The sequence below is a fragment of the Anguilla rostrata genome, chromosome 5 (genome assembly GCF_018555375.3).
Source record: "Anguilla rostrata isolate EN2019 chromosome 5, ASM1855537v3, whole genome shotgun sequence".
In the NCBI taxonomy this organism is placed as follows: domain Eukaryota; kingdom Metazoa; phylum Chordata; class Actinopteri; order Anguilliformes; family Anguillidae; genus Anguilla; species Anguilla rostrata.
In genome coordinates, this window is record NC_057937.1 from 56748844 (window position 1) to 56771343 (window position 22500).

At 50.8% G+C, this 22500-nt stretch overlaps 1 protein-coding gene across 1 annotated transcript in view; it reads left to right on the top strand.

The window, feature by feature from the left end:
• Window positions 1-22500, top strand: part of LOC135256171 (trichohyalin) — a 146389-nt gene that overhangs the window by 40868 nt on the left and 83021 nt on the right. Inside the window, exons 6-7 of the mRNA XM_064338016.1 lie at window positions 2580-2691; window positions 16260-16406. Coding sequence (XP_064194086.1) covers window positions 2580-2691; window positions 16260-16406 — 259 coding nt within the window. The remainder of the gene's footprint in view (window positions 1-2579; window positions 2692-16259; window positions 16407-22500) is intronic.

Below are 22500 nucleotides of genomic sequence, written 5' to 3' on the forward strand. Positions count from 1 at the left end.
CACACACACTTGGGGCATCAGTTTGTGGCAAACACGCCTGCCACAGGCCACCGAAGTGGCTTTCTTTGGGGCCCTCCAGCACAGAGACACAGGGAGAAGATGTTAAAACAGTCCACATTTATTCCACGAGGGTTTGGCAAGATGGTATAACCAAATGAGCAGATGTTAAACCCTGTCATGACAGAGAGCTGCCTGGTGTGGGTGGGGATGGCAGATTTAACCTGTGCGCAGTGATTACCTCACTACGCACAGGTGCAGCCACTCCTGTTCCTGGGTCCAATTAGCCTGGCCAATTATCTAATTCTTCACCAATTATCCAATTGGCCAGGTCTAATTAGCTTGACCCAGGGCAGGTGTGGCTGCTTAAACCAGCCATCCCCACACCACATACCCCCAACGCCAAACTGAGGCCAGGGAGAATCACTGGCCGAAGCCTACCCCTCCCCCCACCCCTCCCCCCACCCCTGCACTCCCAACAAAGCAAAAGACAAATAAAAATAAAAACTCTAAACACGCAAAAAAAAAAAAAAATCAGGGTGGGTGGCCCCGGAACAGTCCAGTACATGCTGTGCCCCTCCTTCTGACGACAAGGCAGCCCTTCTTCCTCCTCCCTCCCGGAGCACGGGAAGTCCTGGGCTGCTCTGCTGGCTGGTGGGGGCGTCACCGGCTTGGGCTGTTCCAGGGGCTGTGGTGGGGTGGCTGGGCTGGTGGGCTGGTGGGCTGGCCTTCTTTTGGCGCTGGGGACCAGGAACCCTCGTGGCTGTGGTGGCCGCCAGTCGGCTCTGCTGGCAGGCGGCTGCAGGCTTATCCCCTCATGGGCTCCGGGCAAACCAACCAGGCCAAAACAAAGAACTAAAAACAACCAAAACGGACGAGAAAGGAAGCAAAACGGCGCGGCCACCGCTCGTGCGCCGCCCGTGGCTGACCCGCCTTCCCGGCCAAGTCCAGCTCACGGCGCGACCACCTCTCGTGCACCGCCCGTCGCTGACCTGCCTTCTCGGCCAGGTGCAGCTGCTCAGCATCCCAGCTGAGGATTGCCTCCTTCCCCTCCCTGGTCATCTTCAGCTCCCCATTTTTGGCCCGGAGGATCCGCCCGAAGCCCTGTCGGGAACACCTCAGCCGCCCCTCCTCCAGTGTGCTTCCTGGCTGGCCCTCCTGTGCCTCTTTGCTGTGCCGGAGGAGCCCCACGTTGGGCGCCACTGTGGCAAACACGCCTGCCACAGGCCACCGAAGTGGCTTTCTTTGGGGCCCTCCAGCACAGAGACACAGGGAGAAGATGTTAAAACAGTCCACATTTATTCCACGAGGGTTTGGCAAGATGGTATAACCAAATGAGCAGATGTTAAACCCTGTCATGACAGAGAGCTGCCTGGTGTGGGTGGGGATGGCAGATTTAACCTGTGCGCAGTGATTACCTCACTACGCACAGGTGCAGCCACTCCTGTTCCTGGGTCCAATTAGCCTGGCCAATTATCTAATTCTTCACCAATTATCCAATTGGCCAGGTCTAATTAGCTTGACCCAGGGCAGGTGTGGCTGCTTAAACCAGCCATCCCCACACCACACAGTTATAGCTGTGCCAGTGCATGGATGGGCCCTATGCTGTGGTATCCGATTCGGTCTGTGCCAGTACCTACTGTAGCTGGCAGGTTTGAGCTGGCATGAGGACGTGTCATCCCCCCCCCCCCCCCCCCCACCCCCACCCCCCCCACCTTGAGTCTGCCGCTGAGCCGCACGCAAAGAGTCCTCCTCTGACTCATTTCTGAGTGAACCCCGTGAACCTCACTCCCAGCCCGCCGCTGTGGGAAAAGCAGCGCTGACATCACAGGCTTTGGAACAGAACACAACGCTTTTATTGGTTCTCCCAAACATAGGCCTTGGCAAACAAATTAAATGTTCAGAGGTTTTTTTTTTTTCCCTAAAAATGTGAGCCTGTTGGAAATAAAATCTGCTATAGCACTTGCGTGAACATTGAAAGGTGCTCCGCGGACACTGAGTTACGACAGTGGGTTTGTTCTGTCACTCGTATGAAAAAAAGCACAAAAACAAAAAAGGGAAAGAATATTGAAGCAGATTTATCGTACTGAAATAGTGATCGCTAGATTCAGTTTTAAAAAACTGTAGCCATTTCAGGAAAAAAAAGTTACGGTTAGGGTTATAATACGGTCTGGATATGTGGGTTGTAATATTGTGGTTATATTATGGTGTGGATCAGGGAAGGGTGCTGAAGGTGATGAGGTGGTTTTGGGTAAATCTGAGGTGCTCCATGGACACTCGAATACGACAATGGGTTTGTTTTTCATTTGTATGAAAAAATGCAGAAAAACAAATAAGGGAAAGAATGTTGATGCAGATTCATCATACTGAAATAAAGTGATTCCTATATTTAAAAACAAAAAAAAACTGCAGCCATTTCAGGAAAAAAGTCTGTTCTCTGTAATACAGTCTGGATATGTGGGTTGTAATATTGTGGTTATATTATGGTGTGGATCGGGGAAGGTAGCTGAAGGTGATGAGGCGGTTTTGGGTAAATCTGAGGGTAACTGCCGCTGATGTGTCTCATCCTCGCTGTCCTGCAGCGGAAGCCATGGGGAATGGAGACCGGACCTGCCTTCCCATGATGCCCTTGTGCACCACCTCCGCCAGCAGCTCAAAGAGGCGACCCTGAGCCAGCAGGAGGCCCAGGCCCAGGTGAGTGCCTGCCCCCTGCCTGCCCGTACAGGCGTTCCAGGAGAGGCTGCCCGTTTTCACGAGGCATTGTGGGAAGACTTCCTGTATGGCTCGCCATGGCTGTGTGAGCTGTCACACGGTTTCAGGTGTGCTGACTGGGACCTCAAAAAACAGTATGGGGGGGTGCGGGACGGCAGATTCGGCAGGGTTGAGTGGCCTGGTTAGGACTTGTGTCGTCCTGCGACCAGTTCTGTTTTACTGACACCTTTCAGATAAATACCTGATAAACGTATGTACACACAGACCAGCTGCATGGGGTGTCCGTGTTTTATGTTGTGTAAGGTCAGGTGTCTTCTTGTACCTTTTCAGTTCCTATGGGGAGAAAAAGTTTACCATGGTTTTGAAGGTATTCGAGAAAAAATAACTGACAAACTTTTTATGACAGTTTGACCATTGAGCCTGACGATTCATCATGGATGTGAAAGGTAGGGTTCTGCATGAGGTGTACATGAACGATGGAGAACTTAAAAATGTTGTAACCTAACAGAAAGGTTTAAAGACACCACCCATACTCTGGCCACTTGTCAGTAGTGGACAGTGAGACATGCGGTAGCAGAAGATTCACCCCCCTGCTAAATCCCTTTTATGAAGGCCCTATCACCAGGGGACGGTTTGGGTTTCCGGGAAACAGGCTGTGATCCTGGCAGGATGAACGGAGCTGTTTCTTCAGCCTTCCTCCAGAAACTCACGGCACATGTCTGTCGCCGTCGGGACTCCCGAGTGCCCGAGGTGGGGGTGCCAGTGATAGGCCTGTCACGGCTGTTTTTTATTGGACAGCTGCCTCTGCGTGTTGGGTTACCGTGACCGCCAGCCTCCGCCGTACGGCGGCCGTCGCCACGGTGATTTAAAGGCCCGCCCCGGCCGCTCGTGCGTGCGCGGGTCAGACCAGGCGGCGTGTCGCCGAGCACTTCCTGCCTCGTTGTGCGCGCACGCGCCTGTGACACAGGAAGTGATTGTCATCGCTGGGGGATTGGGGGCTGGAGGGGCCGCGGTTTTTTGGTGGGGTGGGGTGGGGTAGCGGTTTCTTTTCTGGAGCTGGGCCTGGTTTGGAGCTGGAACCGGGAGGGGGGGGGGTGGGACCCTGTACTAGCAGAGGAAGAAAAAAAAAAGAATATAGCTGTTTGGGTTATTTCTGACATTTCCTTATGGGGGAAAGCCCGCCCTGCGTTTCTGACAGCCTCTGGTTTCAGTGTCGATGTACTTGCTGGTCACGGTGGTTTTTATCGTAGGAAAATGTGTGAACAGCATTACGCTGATCCATTATGGTTCAGAAGGGATGCTAGCCAGTACGGTGAGCTGTCCTATACCCCCCCCACCCCCAAACACCCCTCCCTTTAGCCCCCCCGTGCCGTACAGCGTCCAGCGTACTCTGCCGGTTAAAAGCGCTCGTTAAAGGCAATAACTCACCTCACGTTTGAAGCTAATGGGAGGAATACTGCGGCCCCCGCATTGAAAAAGAAATTACATTTTTCCACTCCCTGCCGCCCCCCCTCCCGGCCCAGCTCTCTCTCGCTGCCCTCTGACCCCGCGGTGCGTTATCGGCGGTGGGGGGGGGGGTCGGGCGAGCGAGCGTGCCGTACGCATCCCGGGCGTTAGGATTTATCTGTGACCGTGCGTCGCCGACGCACGCAGGGGAGAATGATGCACTTCAGCCGGAGCGTTTCGGAGCGTTTCGGAGCGCTCTCCGCCGTTAATGGACAGCTCCTGCGCTCGGACGCGGCTCTATATCACTCAGCCGGCCGGCCAGCCTGCCTCATCGAAAAACCGCGGAAGGTTCCGGCAGGGATCTCCTCAGGGAGCGCACCTTCCCCACAAGCCAGACTGCCAGACTGGCCAAGATCCGCAGAGTCCCTAAATCCCCCCCCCCTTCCCCAAGACCCGCACAGTCCCCAAATCCCCCCCCATTTCCTCAAGACCCGCATAGTCCCCAAATCCCCCCTCCCCCCCTTTTCGCCAAGACTCACATAGTCTTGAGGTGTCCCCAACATCTGAGTCCCCTATTGGGACTCAAGCCTGCAGACCCAACAGGTTTTGTAACCACCGTTTCGGGATTCTACCTGGCTTGCTCGGCACACCCTAGTGAGTACCCCCCCCTCGTCTCCCCCAAACCCCCAGCGCACCCCAGCGTACCCCCATAACCTTACGGCTCGGTGCAGTTCACCCTAACGACCCCTCCCTGGGATGGATGTTCTGTGAGACCCTCTCTGGGCGTGTGTGTGTGCGCTTAGTGTATGCCCCAGTGTGCTGTTAGCCTTGACCTTGAGGAGGTCGTTTCTGTTGCTGGTGCGCTGGTGTCGAGGCCCTGGGGGCGGGGGGGGCGTAGCTGTGTTCCACAGGCCGCTTTGGAGCGTGCCGTCCAGGCCCAGGGGCGTCTGTCCGATGGGACGTTCCTACTGCACACGCTCACACCACACCCTCCTGCCAATTTAAAGGGTCAAGGTCGAACAGCGGGTTGGAATTTCGGGAGAATAATGAAGGCCTAGCCGGAGTATGGGGGGGGGGGTTCTGGCTACCTCCACACGGGCTCACATAATTGACCTTTTCCGTTGCGTACGCCAACCTCCATAAGTTGACCCCCAGGTCAGCTTATTCATCTTGATTCCACAGTAGTTCCATACCCCCCTTCCCACCCCCCCCCCCCCACCCCCCCTCTTCCCCAACACCCCTAATTAATGACCTACAGATCAATGCTCCTTTCTCAAAGGGGGGACGGGATTGACGGTATGTAAAAATGACCGTTTCTGCGGGACGGTGAATATTAGAGACTCAAGCGAGCCCGGGGGAGTAATGGCGGTTTGAGTGTACGGGTACGAGGGCCGCCCGCCCCGAACAGGAAGCCTCCCTCTCCCCTCGAAGCCTCTCTCCCTCCTGCTCCCTTTTTTATCATTTCCCCCCTGTTCCCTTTCTCTCTTAGCATTTTTATTAAATATTTGTTTATCTTTAATAAGTGGCTGCGCCGCACCGCACCGTTTCTAAAGGGTAAGGAGGGACGGAGGGATGGAGGGAGGGAGGGGGGTGGGGGAGACGGGGAGAGGTGCGGGTGAGAGGGAGGGGGGGGGGCGGGGGAGAGGGAGGAGGGACCGCGGCTGAATAAATGAATTTGAGCGGTCAGGGAGATGACGGGGCGGGGGTGTGGGGGGGGGGGCCTGGCGATGTGCTTCCCTCAGCAGGCGACGGGAGATAAGATTCTAATGAGATCGTAAGAAGGGAGCGCCGGACCAGGGCCCCCGGGGGGACCGGCATAAAGGCCTTTTTTTTATTATTTCACTTCATTTTCCTCTTAAAGAAATCGTCTGAAGAAGAAAGGAAAGAAGGAGAAGAGGGGAAGAAGAGGAAGAAGAAGCAGGGAAATAGCGATGTCGGTTTTTGAAACGGTGTTGATAATTGGGAGCGGACGAGGGGGTTTTTTTGTTTCAGGAAGTGGAATAATGGCGTTCAAAGTGCCGAAACTCATAAGTGGGAGAAAGGGGGGGGGGGGGTGTGAGAACAATGGATTTATTATTTTTGTAAGTGAAGGATGTGAATGAGCCTGACTCACACTCCTCTGTGCAGGTTCATGGAAGGCCGTTTGTGTTGCTCAGTTGCATTTTAAAATGAAACGAGGCCACGTTTAAATCCAGACCAGCGCTAACTGAACAGCACAGTGACCCAGACCATGTGACTCTGATTGACAGCCGTCTGTCTTCACCGAAGGGAGCCAATCGAATCTCCCTCTCTGTAGTTATGCATCATTTGGGCACAGGCTTAAATTGGCAGGTTCCTAAAAGTTTGTTGAGACGGCAGGAGCCTTTGGCCACCGCCCCACCCCCCTTCCCCCCCATGCTGACGGGAAGGTCACGGACCAGATAGTGAAACACTGCCAATATCTGCTTTTATTTATGTCTTATTTTGGATCTGAGAAGATTCTTTGTTGCACTCCAAAGAATCGTTAAATGGTTCAAATCTCTGACCATTTTAATTAGATTATTATGATGCAAAACAGCTGAAAAAAGTTACAGTGCATGCATGTTGCAGTCCTGCAGTGCACTCCTATGAAAACACAGCTCTGATGCAGTGCAATTAATATAATGCACTGATACAACTGGCTCGTCTTCCTCATCGCTGGCGGGAGGAAGAGCACCCAGACGCTGGCTCATCTTCCTCATCGCTGGCGGGAGGAAGAGCACCCAGACGCTGGCTCATCTTCCTCATCGCTGGCGGGAGGAAGAGCACCCAGACAGAGCGTGGGCAGGAAGCTGCGATTGGCTGTGCTTCGGCTCCAGGATCGCTGGGCTGCAGTGGGCCAGTGGAGGCAGTCCATGAGCCTCTTCAAGGCTGTTTCTCAAACTGACCCGCTCTGTGAAGCAGATATGGTGGGGTAGGGTGGGGTTGGGGGGGCGTTGGGGGGGCACACAAGGGGAGGTACAGTAGCTGAGCCCCCACCCTCTGAAACCAGTCCTGTGTGGGGCCCGCACAGGGCAAACGCAGCTGTACGGGTGACCCCCTACGAGCGTGCCACCCCTCGGCTCCTCCGAGATGAAGATTCCGGAAGCGTGTCCGAACAGGAGCGCCGCGCCCGGATCACATTTCCCCTGTTCCGCATATAAAATTATCCAGTCGTATAGCGCTTTTTCTACGGACATGGTGCGTGGATCCGTTATTCCGGGGCAACATAGCTCAGGAGGTAAGAGCGATTGTCTGGCAGTCGGAGGGTTGCCGGTTCAAACCCCGCCCTGGGCGTGTCGAAGTGTCCTTGAGCAAGACACCTAACCCCTAACTGCTCTGGCGAATGAGAGGCATCAATTGTAAAGCGCTTTGGATAAAAGCGCTATATAAATGCAGTCCATTTACCATTTACCTTTCCCTCACCAAAATCTCCAACCCGTTCCGAGCGTTTCCACCGCAAAAAACACCTCGTTCTGGGTACTCAAAATCGGCTCCCGTCCGGCCCCACGTGTGGGTGAAAAAGCGCTGGTAATGTCCCAGCGTAAGAGCCGGTCCCAGATCAGCGCTCATTTGTGATCTGTGTCGCACCGGCGCGGGCTCCGGTGGGTAAACCCTCAGATCTGTCGCAGGGTGTCCCGTGCGTTAGAGGCCCTGGTGCCCAGCGACTGCGGCGGCTGTGAGGCCCGGCGGCAGCTGGCGCTGCTAAACCTGCGCTAGCACGCCTGCCGCGCTGGAGGATCCTCTTTTACCTCCCGAATGTAACGTCTGCGTTCCCCCCTGAATACGACCCCCCCCCCCCCCCCACCACCCCCCCATCCTCACCCAGATTAATGACGGCCCGAAAACGAGCTGGTGAGCGCTGTAATGGATCCGCGTGAAAGGATTTTTGGGCCGGAAAAATGGCTTCAAACGCGGAAAAGCTCTGGAGTGGCTACCGGGACCGGGGGCATTAACCGGATAACGAGGGGGGCATTGAAACCGCACGCGGGGAACCGTCGGGGACGGGGCGGTGCCGAACGATGCCCCCCCCCCCCCCCCCAATTTTCAGCCGGTCCTCCCCGGCTGATTGCTTTGTGAAGTGCGCGCAAGCCAGCGCATGCTCGTTAATAACAAGCCCGCTAGAGGAGATTTTATTTTATTATTATATATATATATATATATATATATATATGTATATATATATATATATATATATGCATTTCCTCTCCGGGTGCTTTTCAGCTGGGGCTATCATTTGTAATATTCTAAATGACCTTCCTGGTTAAATTTAGACTAGCAGTAAGCTAACAGCAAGCTGTGCAGTTTTATTTGCTTGTTTATTTTTTGGGGGGGAGGGAGGTGGGGTCGTGGGGGTGACGAATAACTCCTGCTGAAACCTCACTACATTATCAGCTTTGGAAATTTGTACAAATGTATTTTTATTCTCTGCCACCAAGACCCCAATTCCCTTCTCTCTCTCTCTCTCTCTCTCTCGCACGCGCGCACACCCACACACACGCACAAGCAGACACGCACACACATGCGGGCACACGCACACACACGGAGTTAGCCTTGATTCGAGCTATCAGCGCTCCCCATCAAACCCCCCCCCCCCCCCCAAACCCTGTCCCCCTTCTAAAATCCGCCTTAGCGTCAGCGGCTTTTGATGTCGCCTCCAAATAGAATTTTTAATAAGGAGTCATTATCATTTTGATTTCGCCCTGAATGAAAAGAGTGACCTCTGGCATTTTATTAAGAAGAGACCGCAGCCAGACACGGTTCAGTGACATTAACGTGTGAGCCGTTAACTAAAAGTAGGTTGGTGTGGGTTGGGTTGGGGAGCGGAGGGCGTTCAGGCTTGGAAAAAATGTTACATGGAGAATGGCTCACTGATGAAAATTGCTCAGATACCACTTAAGGGTGAACGTATTTATTTATTTATTTATATGTTTTGTGGTAGATACGAGATTCCGGCTATGTCCCTGCCTTGTTTTGTGGTAGAGACGAGATTCCGGCTATGTCCCTGCCTGGTTCGTAGCAGTGTTGAGCTGGAAACTTACGCGTTCGCTGTTCGCCGTTCGCCTCCTTTGCGGCTTGCGAGCGGCATGGGCGTCATTTGTTTGGTGCTACTGTAATGTGTACAGGCTGTTCCGTGCCTGAGTTCACCACGGAACTATGTGGCATATTCTACACCCATCTTGGAATTCCCCTTTTTATCATTACCTTCGAAGCCTATTATTGCTTTATCGTCAGCGTGCTGGTACTTTTCTCTGGTTTATACAATACCTATATTAGATGTGATAAGTAACCGGATTACTTTTTATTTGACCAAGATATGATGCACAATATAACGTTTTAAAATGACTATGTATATGAAACCTCGCCGACGCGTGCCTCTACCTCTTTTAAAGGACCGTAGTTTTTCCTTGAAAGGCCAGATGTTTTCTTGTTTGTTTTTTTAATTCGTTTATTTATTTATTTATTTATTTGCATTCGACGCAATTTTAAATCGTGCACGGGCTGTTCATGAGGGGTGAAGCGGTATGAGAAAGCCAACTTTGAAGTGTCCCTCCGATGAATAATGCCATAATTGAGCGGGCGGGATAACTGGCCTTGATTGTTCATGGCTGAGCGGCAGCTGCACTCTCGCGCACGGAGCTCTTTGATCTGCCAAGGTTTCCTATGGACTGTTACCTTGTTGAAGGCGTGAGCGCGTGGATGTAATATAATTCCCTACAAAAAAGCGCCCCTCTTCCAAACAAACTCCCCCTCCCCTTTTTTTTTACATTTCTGGCCGGACAGAACAAAGCATCTCTCCGCAGTATGCTTTCATTTCCACTGAATGAAATCGTAATTAGCATGCTAATAAAGTGATTTGAGCTTCTGAAGATCAGAGCAGCGCGAGACCGCTGGTGCTGTGTAGATAACGGAGAACCTTTAAGAGAAATTATCTGATGAAAAAACGCGTTCATCGTCTAAATTCCTGCTGGTGACACTTTTTTTGCTTTTATTACTTTAATTCTTTTTTCATAAAAACTTATATTTGTCTTGAAAACATGCTGAAATGGGTTTTTACGTTGTATCGGTTAAGAAACGTTACATTATTTTGTCACGAGATGGAGATCAAACGTTAAAAATACATTTGCCAGATATCGCGATTTATGGATGACAGTCTTAAGAGACTTGCAATTCATATTTGGTCATAGCTATGCTCGGTAACTGTTCAAACACATCTGCGTGCGCACATGTGGAGTATGCAGCGACCAAACGCTGTAAGGGAGAATCGCAGAGGTCATGAGAGAGAGGGTGGTAATTTGCAGGAATATAAAATTAACAAGCAGGCTGTAAAATGTGAGCAAAGGAACTGGCTCCGAGAGGTTATGGCCGAGCGTACGCGCAAGGGCGCGTCAAAGGAAGTGGTGGGCTTAAAAGCGCCCTGGACACCAGCGGGGGGCGGTGCCCACGAAGACCGGCACTCAGCGGGAGGGCTCGTGGAAACGCACCGGAGGACGTGTCCCCTGTGCAGAAGTTTCTATCGCTTTCTCTCCGTGCCTCTTAATTCCTTCCTTTTCGTTCTGCGCCTTTCGATGTGTTCGTGTTCACTACCTGCCTGTAGGCCTACATGAGAGCATGTGCCACAACAAACACAGCAAGCAGGCGTGCATCTACCCAAGCTCTGAAGTGTGTGCGTGAGTGTACACGTGCGCAATTATCACCTATTATCAGTTAGTGAGTTGTCCATGTCGGCTCCCACAAGGCAATTTCAGAGAATCACATTTTCTTCCGTTGATTTCTTTGCAAAAAAAAAAAAAAAGATTATTCTGGTAGCGACATAGCCCACAAAACATAAAGATTGCACGTTTTCCTGGGCTACGTGAAGAACGATACAATTTTAGCATCAGGCAGAAGGAAGGCTTGCGTATATTTCTGTGTGGCTACAGAATTCGCATGGGCATAAGATGGGTTAATATCCAAGTGCCTCGGCACTAGAAGCGTGTGGAGTATTTTATATTTACGACGTAATTGGAATCCAGGTCATTAAAAAATAGAAATCCTAGCAACCGCTCGCGCGCAGCAGACAGCGCGTGACAGCACCGTTGAAGATGAAGTAGGGTGCCTCGTGAATCCTGGAGACTGCCTCCAGGAACCGAGGGAGATGGGATTCGGATCATCTGTGAACGAACGCAGTTGAATTCGCCTTGGCTACGTCATTAAATAGCCGACAAAAGCAATGATGTGCATTAAAACACCTGGATTGCCACTGGCAGGGTTTTCAACGTCGTTCGGTATTTCGAATTCAAATTGCGACAGCGTTGAAACACTTTATACTGCGAAGAGGTGACAATAAAGATGATCAAACAACTGGCTGTAAATGTGTTTCGGCAACTACCTTCTTTTAATTAGCCTATATTCCTCCGTCTGTTGGCAAGAAAATTGCTTGGCTGCAGTAAATTGGAAACTAGTTATCACAATGGCCTTGTGGCTTAATATAATTATTTTAGTCTATCGGAATAAGGAAATGACATTATGTTCAATCAGCATATAGCTAAAATCGCCTTCAGCTAGCTTTCATCCTTTTCTTTTGAAACGACTGTGTGTCGATTTGAGGACTTGGACGGGCCATTTATTTTTCCGCAGTAAAAGCTCTCGTCTTCTCGCGTTTATTGTGCCAGTTTCAGTAATGATTACATTCTTAAGCTTGCATTATGTTTTATCTAGAGAAATGAAACGAGCCCGCGGCTACCCCGTACCGGAGTAGAACGAGTCACGACATTCTGCATTCCATTCCCAAGATAAAAAATGGCAGAGCGAAAGGGAGTATTCTGTTTTTTTTCTTCTTCTTCTTCTCCTTGGGCATCCTTTCACTAAGCTTGAATGCAGTTTACGTGCAGGACGGTCGCCGGTATAGCTAACGGTCGCTTTTCATTTCCCGACGCGCACTCAGTATAACTGCCGCGTGCTTTGTCACTCGCGCAGACGCGGTGACCCGTGTGATAGTGCTTCCCCGGAACCTCCCCGGTAATGCGGGCATGCCTCCTCGGTTGTGTGAAAGAATGGTGGAGTTAAACGGTGGCGAGGGCAGAGGCGAAAGATAAATGCACTGGGAGGTGACTGTAAGTAAAGTGTATATCCGCGAGGAGTGTGTTCTGTTGTGACATCTCACTTCCGTGGCCGAGGGTTGCAGGTTGAGACACTTTAAAATGAGGAAAGAGAAAAAAATCTCGCCAACAAGAGAGATTTCATATGCTGTACCTTGGGAATACAGCGCGCGAAGTTTTGGGGCATTGGGGATGTCCACGCAGCGTAACCATGAAAAAAAAAACGGAGAAAAGGCATTGGTCCTGGCCTTGACTACGTGAAGTGGTGCGCGAGCGCCCTCACCGTTGCTGCCGCGGTGTCGCAGTGCACTGCGGTCGGCGGCGCGCTATGCATTGAACTTGAGGAGATGGGAGACAGCCCGGGAAGCAATTCAGTGCAGTGCGCAAGCAGTTGCTCGTTTGCGGTTGTACTCATTTACACATATATCCATCGGCCGTGACGATTCTTTAGAAACATCAAGGTTTGACTGAGGAGTAGAATTCAGGGAAATGTTACTGGAATAACGGTAATTTTGCATTCAAGGATGCGGAAATTCAGTCGTGCAAAGTGAAATGCTGCGTATAATGGCTTGAGCTGATTTTAGATCATGGCTCTTGTTGGCATTGTTTGTCATTAGGTGAAAGGGAACACAGTACTTGTTCAGCAAGGCTTTTAAAAAATAACTGAACCCAAAACAACCGAGGATACACATTCAAAGCTTATTTTATGTCCTCTTTATTACTGTATGGTTCCTGGACTTAATTGAACCACACATCCACTCTGGCACATGCTGCTCTTGTTTTTTTGTAATGGAAGATGTTCCTGGAACTGTTCCTCTTTTTTGTGAGCTGCAGCGTGTTTTAACGTAAATGTAACGTCTTGCCTGTGACAAATTTGTTTGCGCGACGGGCTTCTTCATTTCTTTTGTGGACTGAGTGCAATGTCTTTGGCAGAGCACCCCCCTAAAACCCTGCCGTTTGGGGACACGGGAATATGTGGTTTATTGACCTCCCCACCTCTCTTCCAATAGTGACCCAGTTAAGCTAGTTAAGGCTAGTTAAGCTGGAGATAATTGTTCGGTACAGTACTGGCCGGTTTGTCACAAGCACCAATCAGACTGATCCCTCTCACAACATCACAGGTGGATTCAGCTTTGTCTCTGGGGTTGCCAGTTCCTGTCTCGGCACACATGGTAATAATTAGCTATCATTCACCATTGGACATCAAACTTTTTTCTTTTTTTTTTTTCAGAATAGTTGATTTTTGAGTTAGGATGTGCACTCTGTCTTCTGTGCATTTGTGGCCGTACTGTTTCAGTCCAACATCCCAATGTCTGCGTATTTTCAGGTGTGCATGCGAGTGTGGTGCATAATGTGCATCAGGGTGTTTAATAGTCTGTTTATGTAGGGTGGCGGGGCCATATGACAAAATAAATCCCGGGGAAAATGTTCAATTGGAAACATGAAACATTGAGAAATCAGCCCAGTAAGGTCCAGTGATGTCTTATGCGCATGTTAGAGCATCCTGTTAAAAAAAAGCCTGTTATTCTTTCCCAGGAAATATTACAGTGCTTTTCAGGTTTCGCGTAACTGCCCCCTTCACTGCTTAGTGATAAACTACATATAACTACATGCTTAGTGATAAACGAAATAAATTCTCAACGGTTGCTGACTTATATTCATCTGGGGGGGGCCGACGTGTAAAATTTACCCTTTGGCTCACCGACTTGATAATACATTGTGATAATATATCTTATAATAATTCTACTCCACATTTTTTTATCAACATTACATTTCATTAATCTCTGTGAAAAAACAATAAAGTTTCCCAGTCCGGTAGAGCCCGGGGCTCTATTTAATCTGCCAGAATGAGACAACAGTAAAAAGAAAGTGCTCTTCACGGACAGAGCAAACGGACTGATGGAGAAGGGCCGGAAATCTGGGTGTGAGAGAGAGAGAGAGACAAGAGAGAGGGAGAAGGGGAGTGAGAAAGCACTAAACAGAGTGAGAGAGAGAAAGAGAGGGAGAGAGCACGAGAGAGTGGTTAAGCACTAAACTGAGTGAGAGATAGAAAGAGAGAGAGAGTGAGAGAGAGCACGAGAGTGAGAAAGCACTAAACAGAGTGAGAGAGAGAGAACAAGAGAGTGAGAAAGCACTAAACAGAGTAAGAGAGAACGACAGAGTGAGAAAGCACTAAACAGAGTGAGAGATAGAAAGAGAGAGAGAGTGAGAGAGAGCACGAGAGTGAGAAAGCACTAAACAGAGTGAGAGAGAGAGAACAAGAGAGTGAGAAAGCACTAAACAGAGTAAGAGAGAACGACAGAGTGAGAAAGCACTAAACAGAGTAAGAGAGAGAACAAGAGACTGAGAAAGCACTAAACAGAGTAAGAGAGGGAGAGAGAACAAGAGAGTGAGAAAGCACTAAACAGAGTAAGAGAGGGCGAGAGAGCACGACTGAGTGAGAAAGCACTAAACAGTTTGCGAGAGAGAGAGAGAACGACAGACTGAGAAAGCACTGAACAGAGAGAGAGAGAGAGAGACAGAGAGAGAGAGAGAGAGAGAGAGAGGGAGAGAGGGGGAGAGAGAGAGAGAGAGAGAGAGGGAGAGAGAGAGACAGAGAGAGAGAAAGAGAGAGAGAGAGGGGGAGAGAGGGAGAGAGAGAGGGAGAGAGAGAGGGAGAGAGAGAGAGAGAGAGAGAGAGGCGTCACACTGTTATTAGCTCACGCAGTTTGTTTGAGGATCAGTGTCGCCGGCCGGACGGACGGTAATCAGCCGGGCGAGGTGATCGGGGATCGATGCGCCAGCCTTATCCCGTCTTTCCGCCGAGACCTCTGACAGCCGCCCATCGATTAGCAATTCCCCCAAATCTGAGGCTGTAATCCGGGCCTTCTGCTCCGGGCGAGGCCCCTGCCTGCGACTCAGGAGTCCTGGGAGTTGGCCTTAAATTACCCCGCTTGTTTTTGTTTATGTTAGAAAGCAACTTAAAAAGTAATTTAAAAAATGACATATATACAGTGTATATATATATATATATATATATATATTCTTCAAATGTATAGTTGTGTGACATATGCAGAAAGCTAACAAAGCTCTTCTATTCATATAATCCGTAATTTCACCCAGGGTAAGGTCAGATAACAGGTTGATATTACAAACGTTATATATATAGATGAGACATTCTATACATTCCTGTCATTACTGAACAATACTGTCTTATATTGTATCTGAACGCTTCCGATTCAGAGATGGGTTGCATATCATGTATAATATTGTAAAGTTTAATTTTAACAGACTGGCTCTACAGGGGCACTGATGCCAGTCAGTCGAGACTCGTCAGAAATAACACCGGTCTTGCAAAGAGGGGGAACTTGCTTCGTACGGACATATCTGGTGCTGAAACACGGGGGACGTTTCTGCATTTTACGCTACATTACATTGCAGGCATTTAGCAGACGCTCTTGTCCTGAGCCACTTGCACATACGTTTTTGCATAGCATTTGCATGGCATCCATTTGTACAGTGGGATATCTAAGGAAGCTAGGTAAGTGCTTTGCTCAAGGGTGCAGTGGCACTGTCCTACCTGGGAATTTCACCAGTGATCTTCAGTTCTCAAGGCCAATTCCTTGCCCATTATACTACACTGCCGCCCCCACATTAATCCACAGCGCAGTCCGCATAGCTGGTCGAATTGGCAGGCTCAATTTCACCAGGCTAGATCAATGGAGCACAGAAAAGTATGATCCAAAACAAATATGTATTTGACCCAGATCTGATATATATATATATATATATATACACACATGAAAGGAGTGTGGACTGTCCATTCTCATATTTTAGAAGTTGAAGACCAAGGACACTATTTCCTGCAGGAAATAGTGGTAGTGATTCAGCTTCCGGGTGGATGACATCATCTTCTGTTTCGGCCTATCACATGCACCTGCTGGGGTTGTGGGGCTGAAGCTGTGTTCTGTTCCCAGATGTTTTTTTTTTCGTGTTTGACCGGTGCTGTCCCTCATGGGGGGGGGGTGCGGGCTGTCCCCGTCCCAGGTGGAGGAGCGCGAGGCTCAGATCCAGGAGCTGCAGGACACCATCACGGAGCTGCACCAGGAGATGTCCCTGAAGGACCAGGACAAGCTGAGCCAGCTGCAGGAGCTGCATCTCCTGGAGAGCCGGGTCAAAGAGCTCACCCTGCAGGTAGGCGGCGGTACTGCGCCTTCATCCCATGGGTCAGTTACAGTGCTGTTTCCCAAATATGGTCCTGAGCATCCAGATCCAGGTTCAGAAAGTAAAAGTCCTCCCCTGTGTTTCGTTCCAATCACCTGGATTTGGTAATTATCATAATTCTTCAGCCAGGAGGTAGAAATAATTGGTGAAATCAGCTGGATGAGTTCACAGGTGGATGGAACACGTCGCAGGGCTTTGAATTTCTGACCCCTGGACTTCCACCTCGCCCACTCCCGTCAGTGGCTTTTATCACGGTCGTCTTTGATCACGATTGAACGCTGTTAATCACCCTGATCTTAAACCATTTTACTAGCATAGGCTCGCTGCCGTTCTTGTTTTTAGTGTCATCATACAGCTAGTCGTGTCATCAATTGTCGATACTGCTGAGACGTGGAGATTTTTGGTGTGCGGGCATGTGTGTGTTGCTTGGTGTTTGCTGCTGTGTGTGTGGTGTTGTTATTGATCTGAGAGAGGGTGTCAGGGCTGGGGCAGTGCAGACCTTGGCATTATGACATCACAATGCATTAACCCCCACGTTCCATTCAAGACTCGGCTCTTTTCGGAGCTGAAACACGTAGACGCATGCCTAGACACGCTCACACACAACGCCGTCACCTGAAACTGTGGTAAGCTTTCCGTGGCCCTGTCGTGACTGCCCGCACGTGTGGGCAGAGGGGCCCACCGCTGCATTGTGGGAAGCCGGCCGGGCTTGCGTAACCTCTGGAAGAGATGAGCCAACTGTCTCCTGACATCCACCAGTAATCTGGCCCCCGGCCCAGATGACTGTGGGAGTCAATTTGCCGTAATGAATTGTAATATTGTGCAATTTTAATCAGCGGGTGATTCTGGCGTAATGACCTTATAATTTCTGGGTAGGATCAGATTGTAATTGTGGGCTGGAGCAAGGGGGGGGGGGGAAAGAAAAAAAGACAAGAGTTCAAGAGGGAAAAGTCTACCGGTCTGCTCAGCGAAAGGTGCAGCACCAGCCCTCCTTTTGTTACGTCTCAATATGGACATTGTCCAAAAATAATGACAACTTCTGTCTTTTTTTTTTTGCTTATTGAATTTCAGGGGTCAGGCGCAGTTAATTGGGCGGTATTATGTGGCTCGCGCTCGGTTTAAGGGATTCTGCTGACTGCTGATGTTTCATAATGAGGCCTGTGTTTGTCTGTATGATCCTGACCTTCAAGTCATATTAAATGTTAGCTAATACCCTCCATTCCCCCAGCCCGCCCCCCACTCCCCCCCCCCCTTCTCGTTCTCATGATTGCTGCTTTCTCAGAAGGCCCACCGAGCTACCAGCCAGGCCTGTGTGCAGGCTGGAGAGGGGGTTGATGGGAAATAACCGAAGTATAACGTGGATTTGTGTGGGGGTGACCTTAGTGTGGATTTGGAGACGTTCGTAGAGGTTGTCAAAACATCAATTCATTAAAAAAAAAATTCATTTAATTTTCTTTCTTGGATTGACTGAATTGAAATGGTCACCACAGCCTTTCCCTCTCAGCTCACACGCACACCACACCTGTGTAGCTCTGTGTGTGTGTGTGTGTGGGTGTGTGGCCAGAGCTGTGAGAACAGGTGAGGCTAAATCAAAGGCACTTGAGTAACCCAGGTTAGTAAACCAGGTGAGTAAACCAGGTGAGTAACCCAGGTTAGTAAACCAGGTGAGTAACCCAGGTGAGTAATCCAGGTGAGTAACCCAGGTTAGTAATCCAAGTGAGTAACCCAGGTGAGTAATCCAGGTGAGTAACCCAGGTGAGTAATTTGGGCAATTAATCCAGGAGGTAGACAGTGTAGAGGACAGAAACCAAAAGAATATTGGCCTCTATGGTCACCCGTTCAGCTGAAGCAGGTGCTCTTGGTGCAGAAGCTCACCCTGACCCTCAGCGACTCTGTAACTGGGGTTGGAACTGTGAAGCTGTAGTTTTCGATTCTGAGGGGTGGGGAGATGTGGTTGGTACCGTTCGACCGAAATTTCTTCAGGAAATATCCAGCTGTGGGAATGGCTTGTCAGTAAAGATTGTGAGCTTTATGGATAAGATGCGTCTGGATAAGAGCATCTGCTCTTTAATGTTGCTGTAGATGTGGGCCCCATGTTGTGAGGTAGGGCGTGGCGTTGCTTCACTCCGTGGACGGGCTTCAGTCAGAAGGGTCTGATTACCTGTGCATTACCTGCTGATTACCTGCGCCTGCATGAACCTTACTCCTGCAGTGCTGACGACTGGCGGTTGGCGGTGCAGGCTGGTGGAAGGGAGCGCATGCTGGTGTGCGTTGTCACGGACACACACACAATGTTGCGGCAGAGGGTGAAACCGAGAGTTATCGGGGGAGGGAAAAGCTAAAAAACAAAATGGCTGAAAGAAAGAATTGCGAGCGTTCTTTATGTAAGTGTGCATCGCTTGATATGCGGTTGCCTTGCCAACAAGTTATTACTGCATGCTGAGCTGTGGAGGTTCGCAGACGTTGCAGCTGGTGCGTGAGTGATGGAGGTTTGACTTATGGCACGTGCCATTATGAGGCCGACGATTTGTAAATTTTTCGGCAAATGAGTTATAACATTTGTATATTTTGTTTATTTATCGTGGTGATAGAACAATGAAAAAGAGAGAATATGCAGTTGTGGGTATTTCTGGGGAGTAAAATGCTGTTCATCATCGCCCTTCAGCCAGCCCCTTTAGCAATAAACTGCCCCCCCCTCCCCCCGCCCCCAACCCAAAAGAAATCAGGCCCCTTGAGAAGAAAATTTTTTATTACAATTCAGAACCAGGCTCTTTTTTTTTGTTCTCTGATTGTCTGCTCTCCCCCTCTCCCTCCCTCCCTCCCTCCCTCCGTCTGTTCTGTGCGAGTCGGGGAGCTGCTGCTGTGGCGTTTGCAGCGGCGGCGGTGGTGGCGGGTGATTAGAGCGGGGGCGGGGAGGAGAGGGCGGGGGGGCAGGCTGGCAGTCCCGCGGCGGGGGCCCTGTTTTATATTCATCAAAAGAGCTGCCTTTGATTTGCAGCCTCCTGTGACATGTGACAGCGCGGCACCGCGGCGGTACTGCGGAGGAAACGCTGCGCCCCCCCCCCCGCCACACACACCCACCCCCCAATACACACACACCCCCCTAACCCCCCCCGAACCCCTAACCCGCAGGCCACGCCGTTAAATTTTTATTATTAACGATCATTCCGGTCGCTCTTCTGAACCGGCGCTGATCCCGCCATTTTGCTTCGCCGCGCGGGCGTCGCTGGGATACGCGCTCGCGGTGCCGCGCTGCGTGACAGCGAGCCCCGCCCCGCTTGAGCGGAACTGTTTCGAGCCCCCGCGTCCCACGCTCGGACTCCACCCCGCTCACTCGGACGTGTGTGTCTTTCACATACTGTACCCCTCATGTGCGTGTTTACGCACAGTGTGTTGTACGTGGTGTGCATTGTGAATGTGAATTTGTGTCCTTGCTAGTTGTCTTATTGTATGCGTGCATACGTGAGCCTGCTTGTGTTTGCAGCTTTTATGGACTCGTCACAGTTTGTAGTTTGTCGTGCTTGCACATGCGTGCTCACTGTATGTGCGTGTGCATGTGTATGTATGAGCAAAAGAGTGTTTCATGTTTGCGTGTTTGATGTATGCGTGTGAGAGAAGGACTGGGAGAGTTAGTCAGCCAAGTCAACACCAGAGGGTTGTGGTCCGGCTGGGTGGGGGGAGGGGGGAGCAGGGGCAACTTTAGCGCTTTCACCAGTTAAGGTGTTTTGGATGAGGCGGGTTTGGAGTGATGGGGGGAGGGAGAGAGGGAGAGAAGGATGGAGGGAGGGAAGGAGGGAGGGAGGGAGGCAGTGGCGGCGACGGCTCTGCGGGAGAATGGTAATAACCCTCATACCCTGCTGGAGAGGCGGCTCTGGCCATGAATACAGAAAATGTCTGAAACTGGAGCCGCAGTCAGAGCCGCCGTCTCCGCGGACGCGTGCCATTCTGCTCCTGCGGTCCGCCGCGGAGCCTGCTGTCAATCACAGGCCCTCCCTCCAACAGGCCCCTCCCCTAGCCCCTCCCCCTCCCTCTCACTGCAGAAAGACGGGGACTTCAAACCAGGCTGTCGTTATAGTCAATGCGGCTGAAATTGTCATGGCTTAACTAAACACACACACTAAAACACACTCTCACACACACACGCACACGCACATACATGCCCACACACATAAACGCACACACACACACACACAGATACATGCAGAAACACGCACACTAAAACACACACACACTTACACGCATACTCACACGCACACACACACATACACACATACACTTACACGCATACTCACACGCACACACACACATACACACACACACTTACACGCATACTCACACTCAAACACACACAGACTAACACACACACTAAAACACACTCACACACGCGCACACTCACACGCACACACACACACACACACACACACACACACAGACACACACAGACTAACACATTCTCATATGCGCTCACTCATGTGCTCTCCTCTGTAAATATTGCTCCTGCTGCAGCCTGGAGCTGGAATAATATGCACACACGCGTGTGTTTGAGCAGGGCCGCGGTGCTCCTGGGAGCACGGGCAGGAAATTAACAGTGTAAATTATTAAAGCAATCCCACACTTAGCAAACAGTTGTGGGATAATTGTGTGTGAGTGTGTGTGTGCGCGTGTGTGTGTGTGTGTGCGTGCGTGTGTGTGTGTGTGTGTGTGTGTGTGTGCGTGCTTTGGCTGTGTGTGCGCGCATGTGCGTGTGTGTTCGTGTGTGTGTGTGTGTGTGTGTGTGTGTGTGCATGAGCGCCCAGACCCTTATGGGAAATGCTCCTGCAGAAGTTGATATGTGAGAACTCCCCAGCTGACCTGCTTTCAGTTTTAGTGCCCGTAGAACCGAGTGTGTGTGGGACAGAGTGAGCATGTGTGTACGCGCGTGTGTGCATTTGTGTATGTGTGTGTGTTCTGTGCCCCCACGTGAGAGTGAGACTGTGTATGTACATGCATGCGTGTGTGTGTGTATTTGTGTACTTGTGTGTGTACGTGCGAGAGAGTGAGAGAGATGGAGAGGTTGAGAGAGAGGTACAGAGATGGAGAGGTAGAGAGAGAGAGAGAGAGAGAGAGAAAGGGGGAGAGACAGAGAGATGGAGGTAGAGAGAGAGAGGGAGAAAGAAAGGGGTAGAGACAGAGAGGTGGAGAGAGAGAGAGAGAAAGGGGGAGTGATGGAGAGGTAGAGAGAGTAATTTGGTCCTGATGAAGTCTCTGCAGTGCGCTCTTCCAATCAGGCGGCTGATGGGGTCTGGATTGAAACAGCCGTGAATGTGAATTGCCAGCGATAGATATAACAGCCTCATTTCTCCCCTCCTACCCCCCCTTTACCAGCCCCCTTCCCTCAGAGCAACCCCCATCCTCCCCCCCGATTGCCAGCGATAGATATAACAGCCTCATTTCTCTCCTCCAGCCCCCCCCAGCACCCCCCACTCAGAGTAACCCCCCGCCCCCCATCCTGCCCTGCCCCCCGTGTCCCCCCCTGCCCCCCCATCCTACCCCCCCCAAGAACCTGAGCCATGTTTACTGAAGCACTGAGCTCTGCAGTATTGTGGGGGGGGGGGTTAGAGTCACTGCTTCAGTCAGCACCTGGGCCCCCTCCCGAAATGCCACACAGCAGCCCCCCAAGCCCATATCTAAATCCCTCAGGTGCATTAGCCCCCTTTGGGGGTCTATCCTGTGCTGGATTTCACGCCCCCCTCCCCCTCCCCCCTTGCCCCCCATATATCCCCAACACATACTGGTGGGATTGGGTGTGAAGGGGGGGTGGGGGTTCAATCTAAATGCCACCATCGCTGATCACAGCAGACCTCTCCAGATGGATAGGAGTAATAAGTGGTCTAGTTTGTCATTTTTTCGGAACGGGTCAGCGACCAGCGGTGGGTTTTGCCGGCTGACTCCGGCTCCAGATTGCTCCGGCCTGTTTCCTAATCTACAGTGTTTAAGGTGGGGGGAGGGGAGGGGAGGGGAGGGGGGGGGTGTTAGTTATTGCTTCTGAGTGATTTTTGACGATTTGAAGGCCAGCCTGAATCAG